The sequence below is a fragment of the Hoplias malabaricus genome, chromosome X2, assembly GCF_029633855.1.
Source record: "Hoplias malabaricus isolate fHopMal1 chromosome X2, fHopMal1.hap1, whole genome shotgun sequence".
NCBI lineage: Eukaryota > Metazoa > Chordata > Actinopteri > Characiformes > Erythrinidae > Hoplias > Hoplias malabaricus.
Window position 1 is genome coordinate 1,137,273 of NC_089819.1, and position 22,728 is coordinate 1,160,000.

Genomic DNA, 22,728 nt, shown 5'->3' on the forward strand with positions numbered 1-22,728 from the left:
CCATGCAGACACAGGTTAACACACCAAACCTTTCACAGATTGAACCCACAACCTGGAGCTGATTAACATCTGACAGAAATGCACTGACTGGTCAGGCTACTACCTCTACTTGAATCTTTAACATATCTCAGTTGGAGTCTTGCAATAACTTAAAAACACTTACCCATATTAACTGAATTCCCTTAACATTTGTTAATCTGACATGGCAGGCCTTCAGATCAATTCCTGTCCTAACACAATGGCATGGTTTCCTGGTTGTGTCTAGCAGGATCTTGGTTTGATAATGATCTTCTGGGAATTTTACCCATTTCTTTTTTCGCTGAAAAGGAATGAAATCAGAAAATGATCAAGCTATTAAAACTGATACCTGCATTATTATTTTTATTTATTTATTTATTTTTATTAAGAGGAGGATTCAAAGCTCGTTTCTTACAGCAAACTGTATTCTGACATAAAGCCTAACATTCAAATAACGTTCTCTGCTGCCATCTTGAGGCTGAAAAATATCCAACAGCAGTGTGAGGAATCGCTGATTATCGTTTTCTGCAAACAGTCAGCACTCACTAATTGCGCTACTGGCATTATGTTCCTTAAACATATGTACTGTAAAGAAAACAAAAGCTTACTGACAAACTAAATATAATTTTTGTCAACAGTTTGCAAAAAGACAAGTACAATTTACATAGCTCATCACAACTAATATAAACAAGGGTTTTCTCCAAATTCAACACAAAATGACACTTTTAATTACAACACCCTGAGTAGAATCCCTCATAAGAGCACACAATTATAAATCAGGTGTTGCCTCAGGCTGTGAGTGCAGACTGGGACAAACTTTAATCATTAACCGATAATCCAAAACAGTAGACCGGCAGAGGTCCAAAAGCCAGAAAAGCAGTCAAAGAGCAGAACCTCTGGAAAATGATTAACTAAAAGACCAGGCCAGGCAAGAGAGATTAGATTCACGAGAAAAACAAATACAAAGAACACTCAGTAAGGCCACACACACACTAAGCAACATGTCACAAATGAGACAAAATTGTCACGCTAAGGAATACTAGGTAGTAGTTTTACCTTAAAATGGCAGATTTAAAGTCATTAAGATGCTTCACTTACCTGTGCTAGGTAGAACTGGGCCTCTGTCATTGCTACTCCTAGCTTAGCACTGCTGAAACGGTACTATGTAACTTTTGCAGGGGGTAAAAATCCCACCCCCACCTCATCTCCACTTCATCCACACTTCTCCTTGATTTCAGGACAGTGCTGTAAAAGTGATCTACATCCTCCCCTGTAGGGGGAGCCCATGAGCATATATGGCTCCCTATAAGCTATTCCCTCTATTACTCACAATATAGTGCATTATTATAGGAAATACATGAGGGTAGTAGTAATGTTTTTAGACCCAAACTCATGCAGGTTTTTACCAAACAGAGCAGTGAATAATGGGTTGTGGAATTGTTTGAGTGCACTGAAAATTGTCCACTTTTGGACATTATAACAAAATTGGGAAACACCAGAATAACGCAATACAGAGTAAATAGGAAAGTTTAGGAAACAGCACTAGTGTTCTTTTAAATACCCTCTAGACACGTGTCTCCAATCTGTACTCAGGGGATAGACAGTGATTTTGCAATCTCTTGTTTGTATAGGAACTGCCCATAAGTACCATGTGTATCCTGGGAGGTGGATGTTCTGAGGCTCTGGAGCACAAATATTGGAAGACATGACATCATCACACTTGATTCAACACATCAAGGGCTTCATGAGTTTTATCAGGGATGCTTAAGATAAAACACATCAAATACCTGAACAGGATAGAGATTTGTTTACCATAAGTTTAGAAACATATAGCTAAATCTATAGGACACAAACATACAAAAAGACTACTGTGAAGCATGGCTCATGGTGCTCTGGGGCTGCTTTGGTTCCTCTGGCTCTGGAAACATACAGAATGTGAAACTTAAAATGGACTCCAGGAAATCCAAGGAGAAAATATCATGCCTTCTGTGAGGAAGCTGAAGCTTGGGCATCACTGGGCCTTTCAGCAGGGCAGTGATCCCAAGCATGCCTCAAAATCCACCAAGGCTTTGTTTCAGAAGAAGTCCTGGAAGATACTGGAGTGGCTGTCACATTCGCCTTGAACCCCATAAAAATACTTTTATGGAATTTGATGAATGTGGACTCAGGAATATTTCTGAAATTGAGGACATTTCCCATGAGGAACTGGCTAAAATTCCTTAGGAATGCTCAGAATGCTTAGGAAACCAAGTGCCTTGAAGCTGCCCCTACACTGAAGTTCTCATGGACTACTAACTATCATCACCAGTAGATTGACCAGAGGAGGACGGGTCACCCCTTGTGAGCCTTGGTTCCTCCCAAGGTTTCTTCCTCAGCTGGGGGAGTTTTTCCTTGCCACTGTCGCCCCTGGCCTCGCTCACTTGAGGGTATTACATTTTTTTTTACATTTCATGTCAAATCTTTGTCTTACTGGAATTCTGTGACGCTGCTTTGTGACAACATCAGTTGTGAAAAGCGCTATATAAATAAATTTGATTTGATTTGATTTGATTTGGTGTCTGGCTATTCATCAGGTTTGCAGCAGATCATAAAAGCAAATAAGTGCTCTAATTAATATTAAAGACACTTATCATGAAGGTGTTAAATAATTCTGAGACTATGGTAGTCATTAAAAGTGGCATTTTGAGTTGAGATGTCTCTTTTTTTTTGCTTAGTTTATTATTTACTCACAGAGTGAGTCTTATTAGCTCCACTCAGCCACAGGTCCATCTTATATGGACCAGATATCAGTTGTGTTGTAAACCAGATTTGAGCCAAATCGATATCTATCCCTGTCTGTATCACACAACACATGCTGTAACCCAAGTTAATCCAGGCTCATGTACTTTGGCTCACATCTTGAATGAAATAATCTATGAATGAAAATATCTGAGGCCAAGGCCCTCAGATTGTGCAACATTTGTTTTATTTTGGGCTGTAATTCCATGCAATTAAAGGGTTTAAATTCTACATGTGCAAGTTCCTTAGCACCATTACTACATGTTCAAAAAGTCTATTCAGAAATTATATGGAATGTAGCATGGTGTTTGGCATGACCTGTTAAAAATGTGTTCTCTGGTCTAATCTGAAGGAAGATCTGCAGACCAGACATGTGGATAGTTGCCATAAATTGAGGAACATGTGTAAATATGCATAGCATTGGTAGGCAATCCTCAAGCAGATACTTGGCCAGATTCAGGAGTGTGATCATCCTTCAGTTCATGGCACACTGCATGAACAGTTCAATAATTGGGTCCAAAAGTCAAATACCAAATTACAGATTCAGAGGGTGGGGGGACGCTGAGCGTCCACAGAGTTCAATAGCGAAGCAGCGAAGGGCCGCAAAACGAGACGAGTTTCACATGTTTAGATTATTCATTACACACGCATCAGATTTTTCACCATGTACATCATCTCTCCGAACAGAGTATAGTGATTGAATGGTGTTTCAAAATTAAATAATAGATTTCAAAACAGGTGCAGAACAACCCAGTGTACAATCATGTCAAAAACATAGGCACCTTGAGAGAATGCACCACTTCCCCCTGAAAATTACATTTACCAATTACAATTACCAATGATTACCAAATCATTTGGTATTTACCAATTATTAAAATTTAAATAAGTATTAAAAAATTTTATTATTGTATTACTGAGCTCACATTTATCAGCCAATCTGGATCTCAATAGTAGCCCTTGTATCTCTTGTAACCATGTTCAACCCAAGTAGGCACCACTACACTGTCTGGGACAGAAATGTTACCACATTTAGTGTGCAACCTTCCCAGAATTGAGACTGGTATTACAGCAAAAGGGGTCTCTTCCTCTCTCTGTGTGTTTTGTGTGTGCGTGTCCGTCTGTTAACATCTTTAATTTAATAAGAAACGCTATCACTGACCAATGTTGCTCTCTGACCATGTGCGGCCTATTTGATAACAAAGCAGCGTGCCGACACGCCCTCGTGACGCATGCGCATGGAGGCAGTGCATCGCACTGCCGTTCTTCACGCACCAAGATGGCGGCGTCCACGGCGCTGAACTTGGACAATTTACCGTCAGATCCTTTGCTGCTGATTTTATCGTTTTTGGACTTTAGGGACCTGGTCAGGTGAGTCCTCTTTGGAGATGTAAGGGCTGTAGATATGATGCTGAAGAGGCTAGTTTTGAGCTTATATGTTAATTGAGAAATGTGTGTAAAAGTTAGGGCTGCTTGGCGGCTGTTTGTTAGCTGCCTGCGCTAGAGAGAGAGAAGTGGGAGACATTTCTCATAAATGTAACATAATCTAGAGAGCCAATAGCAGTCAGAAATTAGATAATATTTAGGAGGATGCTATTGAGACAAAGCAGTGAAGTGTCCTTACTTAAATACGGCAGTAGAGTATTTAAACAATGTCAGGTTGCCTCTGAGCTAACTGTACTAACAGCCTCAGATGTAAACAAGTTCTTCTGCAGCCGCTTCGGCTCAAGATTCGCGGTTGTGTAGTTATAAGAATAAAGCAAGTTCCGTACCGAAGGTTGCTGGTGTTGTGTTGGAGTCTTGAAGGTATTGCTGACGGATGAGACCTAAAATGCTCTTTCATTTTATTATTTACAGAAACGATAAAGAAAATTGAAGGGCTGAAATCGTTTTCGGAACCGCTGTCGTTATCGGTAGCTGCATGTCTAGTGAATTTTGGCCTTGGGTTTTACCTTACACCTTAACCTGCACACAGTGTCTTCTGCAAAATAATTAAGTGAAAAGTGAAGAAAATAATAACCCTACATTTAAGATTAGACTTAATTTTTCATATCAGTAGTGTTTATCAAGATTTATTATCATTACTTTAAATGGAACTGCTATCTTATAACTCATTCACTCACTCACTCCTGTTTAGCAACTGCTCCACACTGGGGTGCCACTCTTTGCTTTGCTGTGGATCAAATACACTGCGTCCTTGTTTTTAAAGTGACACTGGTCATAGGTTAATCCCCTAAAACTCATTTATATATATATATGTGATTTTATGATGGAACATTTCAGTTTTAAAAGTGAAAATAGACAGCCATGGCATTGAATGATTGTGTCACTCATAATACATCTTCTAGCATATAAAAGCCAACAGGCAGAGGGGACATTTTTAAAAAGTATATAATTTAAATGTCAGCATTTTCTGATTTTGTTTTGACAGATATTTTGAATAAACCATAAGCATACAAACACCGTATTTCTCATGCACTGCTGTATTTTGAATAACCAGTAATATGTGAGAGAAATTGCCTTGTTGTTGTTCATTTTGCTCATTTAGACATGTTAAGTTTAGCTTATGCACTACATACACCCACAAGTTTGTAAACACCTCTTGAAATGAGTGATTATTTTAAGATTATCTTATTACAGACACCATTCCTATATTCTTCAGAGAAAGCATTGACAATGCAATGGAACAGTCTGGAGCAGCTGCACATGAGAATAAGAATGCTTAGTACATAGCATTGGCCAGAGGGATATAAAACTCCCAGCACTGATCTGTGGAACAGTTGTATTGTAATCTCTGGACTGATGGAGCTCTATTAGGGGTCTTTGAAATTTGTTAGACTGGTGTTTTTGATCCAGAACTAGTCATCTGAAATCAATTCTATTGCATTGTGTGAAGTAGTTGAGGCTGTTTCCGCAGTAAAGTGGGGACAAACTATTCATTGTGATTTCAGGTGAAGTATTGGGCGATCATGTATCTACCACCTTTTAGCCATATATTGTATGTTAACATGGAAATGGCCTCATTTTCTCTCCAGTTTCCAAATGTTCCCATTAGCTAATCTACTTCCATTACATTCAGTTATAATGGTGAGGGTGGATCCAGCCATAGACTCTTTTTAAACTGCCACAAACAGAATGCCACTGGACGGTGTTTAGCTGACAGACATTGTGCAGAAAATATTATATAAAATATATCTTTTAAATAATAAATATTCTAGTGTAGTGTCGCTGTCACATTGCTCCAGGGTCCTGGGGTTGTTGGTTCAAACCCCGCTCCTGGTGACTGTCTGTGAGGAGTTGTGTTCTCCCCATTGGTTTCGTCCGGGTGCTCATGTTTCCTCCCACAGTCTAAAACCACAGGCTGGCAGGTGGATTGGTGTCTCAAAAGTTTACGTGAGTGTGTGAGTGAGTGTGTAAGTGTGTGTCGCCCTGCGAGGGACAGACATCCCTCCAGAGTATGTTCCTGCCTTGCTGCAAATGATTTCGGGTAGGCTCTGGACCGACCGCAACCCTGAACTGGATAAGCAGTTACAGACAAAGAATGAATGAATGAATAATGTAAATATTATTATATTTGTTGAGTGCTACAAGGTTCCTTAAAAATAATTCCTTATTTCACAATTTACTCCTAAAGTGTTTTCTAAAAGCAGCAAACAGCTCTTGCTGTTATATTCTTTAGAGCCCACATCATCATCAACATTATCATCTTAAATACATAGTAGCAACTTCAAATTCCAGTTTAATGAGACTTTTAATGACAATTTAAAGGTGGCTGTTTATAAGTTTCTGTGTCACTTCTGTACTAGAGTTAAAGCTTGGAAATTTAACACTGCTGCTCTGGTTTTCCCTCAGTTGCAGTCTTGTAAGCCGGCGCCTTAATGAGCTCACAGGTCATAATCCTTTATGGAAGGGACTTTGCCAGAAGCATTGGAATCTCACAGAGTAGGTTCTCCATTTTGTTCTTTTTATATATATTGTGTGTGTCAGATGTAACCTTCCACAAAACTGACCATTGCCATATGGATGTGAAAGATCGCTTTAATTGATTCCACAAGGGAATCACAGGAGCAATCAGCATTACTTTTTACTGTATTCCATGACCTTTCATGTCAGTTTGTTTAGTGTATTAAGAAAAGATAAACACACAACAATCAGCCACAACATTAAAACCAGCTCCCTATTTCCACATACATTTTTCAGGTTCTCAACTGCTCTTACTTTATAGGTACATATTGCAGCTACAATTTCACACACTAGTCCATCTTTTGCTCTGCATCTCTTTAGCCCCAGTTCACCCTGTTTTTTAGCTACTTTTATAAATCTATATGGGTAGAGGCGATAAAATGAAGTGTAGAAACTAGAAGGTGGCTATAATGTTATGGCTAACTTCTGTATACATTTACCAGAAGTTGGACAACAGCTTATTTATGAATAATTTGTATATTATGAAAACTTTAATTTATATTGAAAGACTCAAATGTACCCTACTCAATTTTGAGTAATGTGTCCAGCTAGTGCAACCCCAGTTTGAATATTGTGGTTTGTTTCCTTCTTCAGGGCAGATAAGGCTCAGAGAGGGCAGAGCTGGAAGGAGCTGTTCCGGGAGTTTTATGCCGATCTAGGTCGCTACATCGATCACTACACAACACTAAAAAAAGCCTGGGATGACCTGAAGAGTTATCTGGGTCAGAAATGCCCACGCATGATTGCCTCTCTCAAAGGTGTGTCTTGAGAAGATTTTTTTACTATATGTACACTACTTTTAAAATAAATGTAACCTGGAAGTAGTTTACAGTAATGCAGGGTTGTACTTTTACCCACTACCCACTAACACAACTTAAAACCTGTTCTCTGTCAACAGAAGGAGCAAAGGAGGAGGAGCTAGATGCAATTGAGGCTCAAATTGGCTGCAAGCTCCCTAATGATTATCGATGCTCCTACAGGATACACAATGGACAAAAACTAGTGGTTCCTGGGTGAGGGTGTACTATAGGTTTCTAGAGTATATCACCTGCATATTATACCTTTATTAACATAATTTATTGTCATTTAATATAGGTGTTTCCTGGGGGTACAAGTCACATATATAAGCCTTTCATTACTACTGATACAAACCTATAAGTGTCAGTTGTTATAAAGGCTCTTTTACTTTAGTTCTGCAATGGCCATGAAGAGTCAGCTCCAAATATGAAAACACCTTGTTAAGATCCTACATGATTCAACTGAGAAATCCTTATGCAAAAAGACTCAGTGCACTTCAGATCAATAAAAGTAATTTAAACAGGCAAACCCACTTCAAACAGAAAAAGCCCTTGAATAGACCCAAAGCACTTCAAAGAGTGAACCCACTGTGAGAACATGCAGTGAAGGAAGGTACAGCATGTCCACATCCTGTATTAGCCAGTGTGTAAAATGATGCGAGGGAAAAGCTGCTTGTGCCTTTTCAGTGCTATCTGTTATATTAATAAAATACTCTTTTTCATAGGTATTCATATTTTAACAGTCGTTATAATTTTACTGTGGAAATGTGGAAAAAAGGTGTGGGAAACGTTAATTCAGTCAAAGGGTAGCATTGTTAATTTGGCCAAAAGAAATGCTGGCTTAGCAGGTATCCACAAACATTTGAGCTTAGTGTATTTAAGATGAATGAGCATGTTGACAAAAATGCTGCTATGATACATAAGCCATGGTTTTTTGTACTCTGGAAATAGTACTTGTAATGCGACTTCCCCATGAACCTAGATCATCTTAAGTTTCTTAACTTTAGTGGATTGAAGCACAACATTTGGATAAAAACCTGGCTGCTGTACCAATATCCAATAATACTGGCTACAGTTATCATAAATATTTTAATCTAGATATCTCCTAAACCTTTAGCAGTTTTAAAACTGAGAGCATTCTTACGTCCACTTCATCACAGTTGATAAAGTGCAAAGGTATTTATTGACCACCAGATCATTGTAAACACACATCACCACATGATCAAATAAGGTATATGCAGACAACACTTGAGGATAGATATTAAGTTACTAGATTTTGCTTATCCGGTTTTTAAATTCAAATATTTACATTTAGAAAAACAGTAATATGCCTTTAAGCATATTTCTACATTTTTTTGTAGAAAGACTTTATTATTTTTAATCTGTTTTGTGTAAATACAGAATTCAATTTTTCATTGTTCTGTAAATGTAGTAACTGCTTTCTTTTTGCCCTGATATCAGGTTGATGGGAAGTATGGCTTTGTCCAATCACTATCGCTCAGAGGATTTACTGGATATTGAGACGGCTGCTGGGGGCTTCCAGCAGAGGAAGGGTATGCGGCAGTGCCTCCCTCTCACTTTCTGCTTCCACACAGGCCTGAGCCAGTACATGGCCTTAGAGGCCACAGAGGGACGCACACGCAGTGAGATTTTCTACCACTGTCCGGTGAGATTGTAATTCTCCTCTCTTTGTCCTCAGCTAGATTCAGGATTTTACAAATCTTTATACATTTTCAGAGATTATTTGCTTGGCCAAAAAGTATAGTGTAAGGCTTCACAGAGGAGTAGAAAGTGTTGCTGCAACACAAGGGGAATAAATTTCCCACTGATAATGTTTATCTTAGAAAAAATGATGGATGGGCAAATACAATAGTGTAAAAATGAAGTTTTTAGGGCACTATGTTAGAAGGATTAAAAGAAAAACATACCTTTATCAGAAACAAATGTTTTAGAACGAAGAGGAATCTCTTCAGCTTGTCTTCTTCTTTCTTCCACTTTTATCTTTCTTTTCCAGCTGTTAGTCTAAGCTGAATTTGTCCAAAACTGTGTGAAACTCAAGATGTTGGTATGAGTTTCATGGGAATCTCCACATCCTTAATAATCTCTGAGCTGATTGTGTGTTTAATCGCTCGCTGATTTTAAAAATTAATTTATATTTGCTGCTAAATATCAACCAAGATAGTCACATAAACTAAATTATGTAAAAATGAGATACATTTTCTTACCCGTTATGTGAGAGTCTCCAGTCACCAGACCTTTCTAATATTTTTAACTAATTGTCTTCTCTCTTTCTCAATCTTCCTCTTTTTCTTGCTTTTTAGTTTTTTCTTATGTATGGTGATTTTTTTTTTTTGCAGATACAAAACTAATGTGATCAATTATACTAGAAAACATTGGTTGGATAAATAATGTAAATGTAAGCACAAATGGGTCACATGATAGGTGTAGTGTTTCTTTTTTTTTTGTATGGTCATAGCTATGAAAATAGGCTTAATGTGTCAGGTCCCATTGGATGGACGATGAAATTGAAGCCATCAGAAACCAAATTATAATAAGCAGTGAATAAATTATAACTTAGCCACTGATACACTGAGGTTCCCTGAACCATGAGGTTTGAAAGTATGTTGCTCCTGTTCCCCAAAATATAACAATAAAATGTGGAGCTTTTTATGAATGTGACAAAATGATGTAAAATGTTTTTGCAAAATGTACCACATTGCATTGCGAGGTACCTATGCTGAAGCCAGATAATTTATTTTGCATAGAGAGTAAACAGATTTATTTTATTGGCTTACCCAACCCATTAAAAATGAAGCATTTAGAGTCAGAAGTGAGTGAGTGAGGGTGGCAGGCATATATTAGGCCAGTAGAGAAAGGAGTCTGCCACATCCTTCTTGACTGAATTGTGCACTAAGGGCAGCCTTGAAGGATCTATCAGAGATAATTGAAAGTACAAGTAAATGGTTGTGTTTAAGAAGGGCGCAGGTTGATTGCAGAAGAGCAGTTAGTGATTGATTGCACAGATTTAGCATGGTGGACAGTTAACTCGGAAACTTGGAATAACCTATGATGAAGTTTGTAATGTATCACATAATGTTCACATAGAACTGGAGGCACTGAGCATGCATTTATGGTGACAATGGGGGTAGGTACAGCATTAGTCATCAGGGAGGCCAGCGTGGATTTATGGTTATCGATGGAACACAGGTGTGTCGTTTGTGTGATTGTTGATCACTGCATTGCATTGAGCATGCATTAACGGTGCAAGTGGAGCTAGGAACAGCCTTAGTAACCAGGGAGACCGATGTCGATCTACATAAGAGGCTGGTTAAATGAAGAAATGTTATCGGATGCCAGACCATACTGTTGAGCCTTTCAGAGGTGCTGTGTGCTGATTTCAATGAAACACTGAAGAAGAGACGGGCCTACCTGATGACCCCTGTAAAAAGCTTGCAAAGAATTCAGTGCTTAGGAATGAGTGAAGTTAATAGGTTGGGCCCTATATGTAACTCCAATGACTAAAAACAGGATTTTTTCATCTTGTAGTATTTTATATTTATATTTTTCCTTGACTAACAAGTTATTGATGTAGAATGGAATAATCTTTTGAAGGCATCACAGTACATCGATGCACGTGTGCAGCTCAGGCAGCAGGAGGGACTGTCAGCTTATCCACTGTTCCAAATGTTCTAATTTGGTAATTTTTCTCTCACAGGATCAGCTGGCACAAGATCCATCTGCAATTGATATGTTTATAACAGGTAGGGCATTGGTAAACTGCATTGTTAAGTGTTTTACTGCAGATGCTGGGTAGGCTCTGGACCCACCATGACTTTGATCAGAATAAAGCAGCTTCAGAGTACAATGAATATAGTTTCTTAGACAAAAAGTGGGGGGGAGTTGGCTTGGTTGGGGGTGGGGGTGGGGGTGGATTGGGGGGTTAAATAGAGCTGCCATAATTGCAGGGCTTGTGTAACACGTTCCATTTCAGTCTTGTTATTAAGTTAATAATTTACTTGAACTTGATCTTTGGATACAGTATTTTTTTTTATGGTTTAGAATGAAACATGATTTTATCATCATTGAATGGGTCACAAAAAAGTCTGGACTCAAAGCCAACTGTGGCAGTGAAAACACACATATATACACACACACGGGTGGTCAGGGCACTCACTGATTTTTTTACAATGGTCATGACAGGAACCAGGGATCATGATTATGGGGGAATGTCCATGTAATTACGTGAATAAAATCCATCTCTCTTTAAATCTTTGGATTTAACCTTCCACTACAACAGGGTCCAACTTTACCGAATGGTTTACCTCATATGTCCACAATGTAGTGACAGGAGAGTACCCCATCATCCGGGACCAGATCTTCAGGTACAGATGTTTGTCCAGCTTCAGATTTTGTGTTTGTGTTTTTGTGTATTGGTTATGTTCATATCTATGTCAGGCACATAATAGCCAAAGCAACTGCATGTCTTCAATTCGATTCAGTATATTTGCTTGTTATCCAAGTTAAAAAACAAAAAACAATGTCAGTTTATCATTGTATATTTACTTATTTGCTTTTTTCTTAGGGTTGCAGTGAAACTCAACTTCAGTATTGTCCCCTTAATCAACAAGTGTAGGCTAAGTCTGCTGTCCCTGGACAGATAGACAGATAGAATTGAAAAGGCAGAGGAAGTGAATCTGGAGACATATAGCACATGTATGAATGCATGTATGATTTAAAAAAAAATGTATGATGTATGGAAGTGTTTTAGTCAAAATTTGAGTTGACTTGGTAAGTAAACGCATGTGTTAATTCCTGTGGCTTGTTTTCATTTTGCCAGCTCCTCCTATCATATAAGTGCACTATGTAAATTTACAGTTACAGATCCTATTCCATCAGTTAGTCACATTAACACATTGTTAGGCCACGCTCACATCCTTGGTTCTTCAATGGTCAGCAATCCAAAAGGACCAACATAAAGCAGGAAGAATTGGGTTGACAATAGCGGTGGGTGATATGGCCCTAAAATAATATCACTGGAATTTTGGCGATAACGTATACTTGGTGATATGAAAAAACACTGAAAAATACTTTAATTAATTTCCAGAACACACTATTGCAACAAGGTAAATTATATATCAATTAGATTCAATTAATAATGTATTTAATTTCTTATTTAAATTATTATATGTAACATTTTATTTTTGTACAAATCGAAATATTTCAAATATTCAGAAGGAACAACAAATAAATGTGTAAGCATTAGCTTTTTTTTTTTTGTAAACAACCGTAATTTACCATGGTTCTGACATTGTATAAAATATATAGAGAATATTTATATTTTATATACAAACCAGCTTCACACGACTGAAGTCACTCGTCTTTTGGAGCAAATTCTTTGAACACAGAGCAAATTTCCACCGTACCTCTTGCTGTGCTTAAATGACTCACGTAATGAATGTATGCCATGTTACAAGTAACTGCATGACGTCATCATGTAAACAAGTCAGAATATCACAATAGTCACGATATTGACTGTTTTATTGTTTGAAAAAGTTTTATGATATTATTGCGCATGATACAATATGGCAAAGCCCTAGCTGATAATAATCCAGTGGGTTTGCAACATAAGCAGGAACAAAAGATATATTGCAGACAGTGATGTACAAATTGCACCTCTGTTGCAATTAGAGCTGATCATGTTGTTCGCAGTTGGCAAGTTTGTCTTGATTAAATTTAACATAATTGTGCATTTCTGCTTTCACACATTCAGGCATGTCGCAAATCAAATCTGGACATTTTTCACACTATAATGTGGGCATTCAAATGATAGTTCTGCAGGACTCACTATATACGATTCCAACATTTTCAGAAATTGCATTTGAATCATTTTAATGACATTTTATTATTGCTATTTTAATTGGACATTGAGTGATACCTTTTTTTCCAAAACGAGAAAAGTATGTAATATAATAACACTCACTTACACTTAATTTTTTTTCAGGTACGTCCATGACAAGAAGTGTGTGGCCACTACTGGTGACATCACAGTGTCAGTCTCCACATCCTTTCTGCCTGAACTCAGCTCTGTCCATCCACCACACTTCTTCTTCACTTACAGAATCAGGTAAGACACAGACACAAACACGCATGTCCACTGTTCTGAACTTAATATATAATCTCTCCAAATGATTTGATATTCTCATTGAGAACCTCTAAGCATCCTCAGGAAACAGCTGATCCATAAAAAAACTCCTTAAAGAAAATGTGGGATGATTAAAGCTGGTTGAAAATCATTAACTGTTTAAGGTTTACAATACAGCATATAGGTAAGCTAGTTGTTTGAGATATATGAACTATCCTGTTAGCAGTAAGCAAAAATAGATGTGATATTTTGAATTACTGTTACGGAATGTATCAAATATAAACCTATAAATTGCAGAGTATAGGGAAGGAAAATGTACTGTTTGCTTAATTGTGCATATTAATTTGTGATGCTCCTGTGCCATTTTAGTTTCTTAGACATTTTTTGAATTGTGTCCTCTGTGGCACTTTAAGGCAAGTTGTGGACACTAACTGAAAGCTTGTTAACATTTTCAGAAAGACTACCAGACTACATGCTTAATTGTTTGAGTGATCTAGGAGGAACATATTGAAGTGCATAGACAAGGTCAAGATATTTAAAAAGTTATGAATTCAAAGATAAATAAAGGGGTTTTAGAGAAGAGTATGTATAGAACACATTCAAGTTTGCTAGGAGAGTTCAGATAAAACAAAAGGAGGATGTTTTCAACATGACCTTAAGGTCACCGTGCTCAATGACTAGCATTGTCTAGAAAGGTGTAAATCCCTAAGGCACTAGACTGTGGAGCAGGAAATTACATTTTTGGGAGTTCTAGAGCTTTGGTTGAGTTGCAGTGGCATTTGTGATCCATAATTAATTCTATTTAAAAAAATATCCCAATCTGTGTCTCATGGTCTGGAGTTTGTACAAATACAGATAAATTAATGATGAACACATCTATTTATGAATTTAACTTTATTTGTACAAATTGCAGACCATGAGACACAAATTGGCATATATTTATTTGTGAATAGTGAAACATATTTGTGACTTGTGTTTAATTTCTGGATTAACATTTAAAAAATACAAAAAGTATTTTGAGAATAATCTCTCTCCATATGAACTACGCTATTTGTCAGGATTGAAATGGCACGGTCAGCACTGCCTGAGAGTGCCTGCCAACTGGACAGCCGCTACTGGAAAATCACCAATGCCAATGGCAACGTGGAGGAGGTCCGTGGGCCTGGCGTTGTAGGTGAGATTTCCAGCAAAAATAATGTACTGATTGTTTTGTCTTTAAAATGGTGTAGTGTGACAGTGAGTCTGTCCTAATCTCTTTGCACTCATAAAAATTAGAACACCATGATCAAACGGCATGTTTTGGTGTTTTACAAAATGAATATTTTATGAGACAACAATTTTCAATTAGGTTAACTAAAATGTTGTATGCATGTGTTATAGGGGAGTTTCCGGTGATGACCCCTGGTAAAGTGCATGAGTATGCAAGCTGCACCACATTCTCCACCACTTCAGAGTACATGGAGGGACACTACACCTTCCACAGGCTCAAAAACAAAGAGGAAATCTTTGATGTCTCCATTCCACGATTCCATATGGTGTGCCCGCCCTTCCGCGAGTCCGTAGCACGCTTGGTATGTTTGCACTTATTAAAGTGTAGCTACTGCAAAATGTATATATTAAAAATTATTAAATTATATATTTTAAACAAAACTTGTTTATTTTTTAACATTGTATAAACATCTTTAAGGTCTTATTCCAGCAATTATATCTTAAATTCAGTAAAACTGATGAAGTAGTGAGTTTTTTCTGTTTTAAGCCTAATAAGATTTATATATGTTTATGTAGTTTTATGTCACTCATTAAAGGTTTATACAGTCTGCCCTCTGCATCAGCGGCATACACTGAATCCATGCAAAATGCTGCAGCGTCCCATCCGTCCTTAGTTTCACTCCAGCACTTGTTTGAGCATTGTATGCGTCACATCTTGGTTGTTGCTACTTGTATCTGTACTGAACATGTGCTGACACTATTAGGTATTGTAAGGAGTCATACTTATGACTAGTTGAGCCTAGTTTTAATTCAAATGCTACAGCAATTTTAATGAGGGATATGGGCAGATTTTGTTATCCATGGGAAGTCTAGGAGCCAGTCCCCTGCAGATGCAGAGGGCCAACTGTATAGGAGTAATGTAGCTTTATGAATGATAGCCTGAAGCAACGTGTTTATCAGGTTTTAACATTTTTATTGTTAAACGTTAATAACTTTTAACATTTTTTATGTAGGAATGTTACAGCTTTAGGTTTTTATATCATTATCTCTCTCACTTTCTCATACTTTTCTCCCCTCAGAACTTGGTGAGCGATGTATCTGTCACTCCTTTTAACAACAACAATTCCTCGGATACAGACGACTATGAAGAGGGGGAGTTGAGGGGTATGAACATGGCTGACCCTGGGGGGCGCTGTCCTCGACATGTCTGAGGCACATGCTACTTTTTCTCTATCTCTCAAACACACACACACACTCACACACACACACACACAGACACACACACACACACAGACAAACAGCATTGCGGCAGAGAACAGTGTTTTTTTTAGGATTCCATTGTTTATTATACAGAGTTTTTTTTGTGTCTGTCCTCTAGTGAACTTTGACAATCGTGTGTGTTCTGTGAGAGAACGAGTGTCAGTGTGATACTATAGTCGCAGTGTTCACTCTCAGAAAGGCTTGTGAGAAAAGACCCACACACGCACACACACACCAGTCAGTAAGCTTTTGTTTTGTATACACTGGCTGTACTGTTGTGAGCTCTGAACTTAACAAGGAATTGAAAACAGAGACTGCCACTGGCTCAAAGAACAAATGGCAATTACTCAAACACACCACATGTTTTTTACAGATATTATATTCACTGACTCTTTACTGGTGGTTGGTGTTCATAAGGATACATGTCACCTAAGCAAATGCATCATGGCAGCTGACCTAGATCTTGGCAAATATTAATAAACACTTATTCTAGTAGATGTCACGCATAAAGCTTTCATTTGATTACTTTGCTCTCAAGTTGACATTTATAACAATTTAACTGGCTTTTCTGACATTAGGTTTTCTCGGGTGAAATGGCTTAGCCTTTGTAACTTACTGTATACTATATGTTCAAAAGATTTTAATAAGTGATTTCAGTTATTGAAGGTGCACCCATTGTGGACAGACCTTGAAATGAAATGGGACATTGTGGAGCAGGTGCACATGAACCTACGTTCATTGTGCCCATGGCCAAATTTTGGTTAATGGTTATAAATCCTTTAATTTGTAATTTATATTTATAACGAATTCATCATTTAATTATCTGAAGTGATCTCTATCTAAAATTTTTTAAATTATTTTTGTTAATGTCGATCCAGAATTAATCCTCTAATATCAGTACCTGATCTCATTGACATTCTCATGATTGAATGCTATTATATCCTCAGAGAAATTGTCCAAGACTCAGCTGTAAGCCTTCACATGGTGGTAGAAAATATTACTGGAGCAAAGGAGGGACAAGCCTACCTATTAATCAGAGGATGAACTTTTGGCCATAAGATGTATTTCGCAATGATGGCCTTGCTTGCAAACTGAGACCGGAAAAAACATTTTCTGTGGTGCTTAAGTATAATATTTTTTTAATAAGATTAAAGATGTGACAGGTATAACACCATGTTGCCCCAAAAGAGGGTCATATAGCAACCCACATTTAAAAAAAAAACATGCGTGCTAGTGACGTTATGTTAACTTTACATTAAAATTAATAAAAACATCATTCGTGACAGTTGAGACCCGTTTGAATAAACATATAAAAGAATTCATATAGGTTCATTTCTGTTGTCATAGAGGGATACATTTGGTAACTCTGCCCTTAGATACATATACATGGACAGTACGGATTTAATATAATTAATGTATGTATTTTATTTCATTTCTGGAGGACTTCTAAGGAACTTCTGGAGGAACAGACTAAACTTCTGAGAACGGAAAAGGATTTAAAGGAACACTGTAGTATTTTTACCTTAAAATTACAGCTTTAAATAGCATCTGTTGTTGCTATTCTGGGCTTAGCACTGCAGAAACTGCACTATGTAACTTTTGGAGGAGGGTAGGAAACCACTTAACGTCCTCCCCTCCCCCTTGATTTCAGGACAGTGCTGTAAATGTGAATTACACTCTGCAACTTTAATTAAATCTTATTAAATGTTCCTTTCAAGAAACTAAAGCACAACAATTTTATCATTGTATAGTAATAGAAGCAGATGTGTCACATTGGAAGGTTTTTTGTTTGCCCCCAACCCACCAACAAATAATCACATTTTATTTTATTTATACAATCTTACTAAACATAGCTATCAGCACAACACCATTGCACAATATTTTTCTCGTTTATTCTTGTTCTCCTTTCTTTTCTCATTTAATTTTCTTGATATTTTCCCCTAAACAGATGGCAAAAAGATAAATGCTGATGCTCTGTGTTGTCTGAATCTCTGTTTTCTCAAATGCATCTCTGATATCCAAATTTTCTGCACTGTGAAAAACACTGAGTTACTATTTTATACTTCTGTGAATCAGGCATTTACAAAAAACAGACTTTAGCTAATTGATTGTGGCATAATTGATGCACAACTCATCATCCGCATGTCTGTCATGAATGAGACCAACTAAATACCATATGGCCACCTGTTTTGTGGACACCTCACGTTTTCTTCTGAAATTAAAGATTTGATAAATACTTTGTCCCCCTTTTCCTGCAAGAACCTTGTCATGTTTTCTGAGAAGGTTTTACACTAGGTTTTGGAATATTTTGGAGTATTTAATAGCATGATGGGTATGCTCAATGCTCAATAGCATGAATAGGATGATGGTGAGTTCAGAAATTGCTATAAAGCCACCACAACAATACCCTTCCACTGTTTCTCATTTCATTTAATGTTTACTCTATGAAATTATGTAAGTGAAAAAATGCAGATCAGTCTCAACAGTGGGTTCAGTTTAAAGTAACCAGACTGACTCATTATAAAGGGTGCCTACAACTTTTGGACATAGTGTATGATTGTTATGTTGTTCTTAACCCTGCAGTAATATTAAGGTTTGAAAAAAATTCCATCAGCACTGTTGTGCCTGATACCCTTATACCAGAGCCACACACTATCATGCCACTGTCTTGTTTGTTGAACAGCTAATTTGAGGGTCATTGGGGTATTCAGTTGGGGTATTCCTATGGTGAACTATTAAACACACTTTTAGAGTTGTAAAATACACTTAAAAACATACTTATAATAGAAGTGATGTAGAAGCCTCAAATAAAATATTAGATTTTACAGTATTTCTTTTCAGACCTCCAAAGTTCAGTCATAGAAGTTGGTCTTCGCAGTAACTTTCTCAGTCAGGTACAAATCTTTTGGTCCCATAGTGCTGAGTTCCACTTTGTGTTTTTTTTCCCCCACAGTGGAAGGATGGACATAAACATATATTTAAATGATTTTTATTTGCATGTGTCAATGAACATTATTTTTCTGTCTTTCAAAGATATAGGCTCTAAGTTCTGTTTATCTGACATGGACAGCTTTGGTTCTCTGAAACAGATGAATCTGGACTTGAAAATGAAAATTGAATGAAAGGATGGGCGTTGACTTGATGCTGCATTTGATGGATGTTCCAGATAAAATTGTAAATGGGGAAATAGTGACTCCACTATAGGTTCCACTGAATCTCTACAGGCCTGTGTCTGAAATTGGTGTTACTTTATATTTAATCATCCTCAAGGATTTCTATTTGGCCTATTACACTGGTCCTTGTTTTTTTCCAGTCTTTTACCTTTTGCCCCATTCCACATCATTTTCACATTGTCTGCTATAGTAACATTGTACATTGTACAAACAGCAGGAGCTACAGAATGCACAGCAAGATCCCTTCATTTTTGGTTTAAAGTTTTTCCACATGACATCACATGTTCACCCTCTTTACATGTCATTCCATGTTACATGAGCGAGTAACGCCAGGTGCTGCTGCATTACTCTTTTGTCATCCACAAACACAAATATTCGTGTACACTGGAAATATGCTAAATGTGAGCATTACTTTATATTTCATGCACAATGAATTTATTTTCTGAATTGAGCCATGGGGGGGGTGAATTCTTGGCACTGCCCCTTTTTCCTCTCATTATTTCCTTTCACCAACACACACACACACACAATTGTACACATTTATCTGTAATCTGCTGTGAGCAATCTCTAAGGAACAGCAATGTAACTTCAATAGATCGCCCAAAGGCATATAAAAATCTTAATTTTTGTTAGTAATCTATAGTTGTTTGGCTCTTGTTTTTGTTGTAAAAAAAAAAAAACAATTTCAGGAAAGGTGGGATATTTGTAAAAATCAATAACAGCAAGAATCTGGAATTTGGTCATTCTCTTGACTCTTTTTTAACTGAAACGTGCAAAGAAACAATAAATATTTTTGTTTGACTGGCCTTCTTTCAGTCCAGATCTGCCTACATTGGCACATCATGAAGGAAAGGATTAGACTCAAACAAGAATGGGCAGAAATTCCAATTGCAAACTACAAGTTGCATTCTCAGTTCCCAAAGAATTTAAAAACTAATTAAAAGAAAAGTGTAGCACAGTAGGGTTTCTCTCATACAAAAAATTGTTTATATTTACAAAATAAAATCAACTCAGTTATTTAAAGCATTGGAAATCTTTACTTTGTGTACATTTTTCAGTTAAATAACATTTCAAAAGAATTAACAAAATCATTGATTTTTTTTGTGTTGCATTTTACAAATACATCTCAGTTATTTTGGAAACATAATGCAGTGCAATAGGGTTTTCAAGGGATATGTTATTCGAGTCTATCAAAGTTCCCATTGATTGGTTAAGGTTTTTTTTATTATTATTATTTTGTAAGAGTCTGTGTTTTTTATGTTTGAGTAAATAAACAGGAAACTATGTATATCTGTGTGTATTGGATGTTCACTTTAATTTGCTTTCATGCTATGGCTAAATTGTTTCTTTTTGGGACGGTCACAGTTCACTTCAGTGGAATACATTAGTCTCAAAAGATTATTGTTCTTGAAACACAGAATGTGTACCATTCAAACCCCATGCCCACCCACCTTTCTTTGCTTTCTTTTGCTGCCAGTTTGGATGTTGTAATCCCAGCGAGATGAAGAGTGCTTTGTTACGGCATTTTCTGATATTGCTTTGTGTCACTGTGTGTTTTGTCACTTAGCTCCTCCTGTTTAGACCCACTCTTGATTTTTCATGCGATGTGTAACAGCCAATTAAACCTCTGGCTGCATTCACATGGGCCAAACAGCTGCATATATTTAAAGACCATGATAATCATTATGTTAATAATGCTATAAATTATGCTATATTAATTGTACCCCAGAGTATTTTAATGCAAATTCACAACTCAGGTTTTTTTTTTTTAATAATACTAACATTTTATTTAAAAAAAAAAAAAGCACATTTCAAGACATCCAAGATCACTGTACTTTATTTATTTATTTAAATCCCCAATTAACACTGCAAGAAAGCTGTGAAGTTGAATCCAGCATATTCTTCATGGGAGATATGTAAAATCAATCACCACATTACTTGAAATTGCTTCCAAAATGGTGTTATTCGGCAGTGCAACATGTGAATGAGAACTCCGTGTCCAGTTCTGATATATTGTCTAACGTATAGAGAGCCATCAATATAGCACTTATAATTTTGCAGTGATGGGGTTCATGAGTTATTGCACTCAGAAAATCTAGACAGCAATGTTAAATGAGCATGACCTTTGAGTCCTCAGATGGCAGTGCATAAAAATATTGCACTGCATAAAACCTGCTGCAATGTAGATAAATATTTTTAAAGGTCTTAGAACACTTGACAGAAAACAAAGTCCGCCAATACATCAGGAAATGCAAACTGCACCTCTTTTACATGAGAAGAAAGCCATAGGCTACATCAGTTCTGTACAGAAATGTTTTCTGGGCCCAAACTCATCTAAGATAGCCACTAGATAGTAGAGACATGTACTGTAGTCAGAGGAGTTTCTGTTTTAGCTTGTTTTCATGAAAGAATAAAGTGATGTTTTCATGTTAACTATGAATGGGATTATCCAAACTGTTATCAACAATAGGTGTGCAAGCCAGCATTTGGTGCATCAGTGACCACGACTGGCACGTGAGAAGTATATAATGATGTGGCGGCGGACAGAGAGATGCTGCCATCAACATGATGTATTTTCCTGTAGAGCTTTTGGATAAATTTTTTTTTTTTTATCCACATTTTTGGATAAATGTGTCTATCGATAAAGGCAACGCTCCACTCCACTTGCATTCAGGCTCTACAAGGCTTAAAAAAAATCCCACTCTGCTCCCCCAGCATTCGACCTGTATTCAGCCTTGCCAGCGTAAATGTCCCAAATGAAGCCTAAAAGTATGACGGAGTTCTGAGAATAAATTTGAAATAATTTACTGCACATATAACGGGGCAGACACAACCACAGTGTAATTGAGGGATGTCATACTATGTGTCATTATAAATATTATAAAAGACCAATTTGAAAAGATTATTTTTAATACTGAAATGTTGGCCTACTGAAAAGTATGTACACTATATGCACTCATTACTTGGTCTGGGCTCCTTTTGCATGAATTACTGCATCAATGCTGCTGCGTGGCATGGAGCCAATCAGCCTGTGGCACTGCTGAGGTGTTATGGAAGCCCAGGTTGCTTTGATAGCTGCCTTCAGCTTGTCTGCACTGTTGGGTCTGAAGTCTCTCATCTTCCTCTTGACAATACCCCATAGACTCTCTATAGGGTTTAGGTCAGACGAGTTTGCTGTCATCTGAAAATAAGACTTTGGACACTGAGCAACAGTCCAGTCCTTTTTCTCCTTGGCCCAGGTAAGACGCTTCTGGCATTGTCTCTGGGCCATGAGTTTCTTGACAAAAGAATGTGACAATGGTGGCCCATGTCCTGGATACGTCTGTGTGTGGTGGCTCCTGAAGCACTGACTTCAGCAGCAGTCCACTCCTTGTGAATCGCCTTTTCTTGA

General features: G+C 37.3%; 1 protein-coding gene across 1 annotated transcript; it reads left to right on the plus strand.

The window, feature by feature from the left end:
• The first annotated feature begins 4,070 nt into the window (after positions 1-4,070).
• LOC136677130 (F-box only protein 3-like) lies at positions 4,071-20,592 on the plus strand. Its single transcript, XM_066654552.1, has 11 exons — positions 4,071-4,164; positions 6,646-6,735; positions 7,351-7,514; positions 7,655-7,769; positions 9,015-9,219; positions 11,269-11,314; positions 11,851-11,935; positions 13,555-13,677; positions 14,754-14,869; positions 15,076-15,266; positions 15,984-20,592. Exons 1-11 carry the CDS (start codon positions 4,073-4,075, stop codon positions 16,113-16,115), a joined length of 1,359 nt encoding a protein of 452 aa, XP_066510649.1. The 5' UTR covers positions 4,071-4,072; the 3' UTR covers positions 16,116-20,592.
• The last annotated feature ends 2,136 nt before the right edge of the window (positions 20,593-22,728 follow it).

What these genes read in the sequence shown, in the direction of transcription:
- LOC136677130 (XM_066654552.1), top strand. Translation starts at nt 4,073, where the DNA reads ATGGCGGCGTCCACGGCGCTGAACTTGGACAATTTACCGTCAGATCCT. An exon ending in CAAAAACTAGTGGTTCCTGG is followed by an intron (nt 7,770 to 9,014) that starts GTGAGGGTGTAC and finishes CCCTGATATCAG; the next exon opens with GTTGATGGGAAGTATGGCTT. An exon ending in AATTGATATGTTTATAACAG is followed by an intron (nt 11,315 to 11,850) that starts GTAGGGCATTGG and finishes CCACTACAACAG; the next exon opens with GGTCCAACTTTACCGAATGG.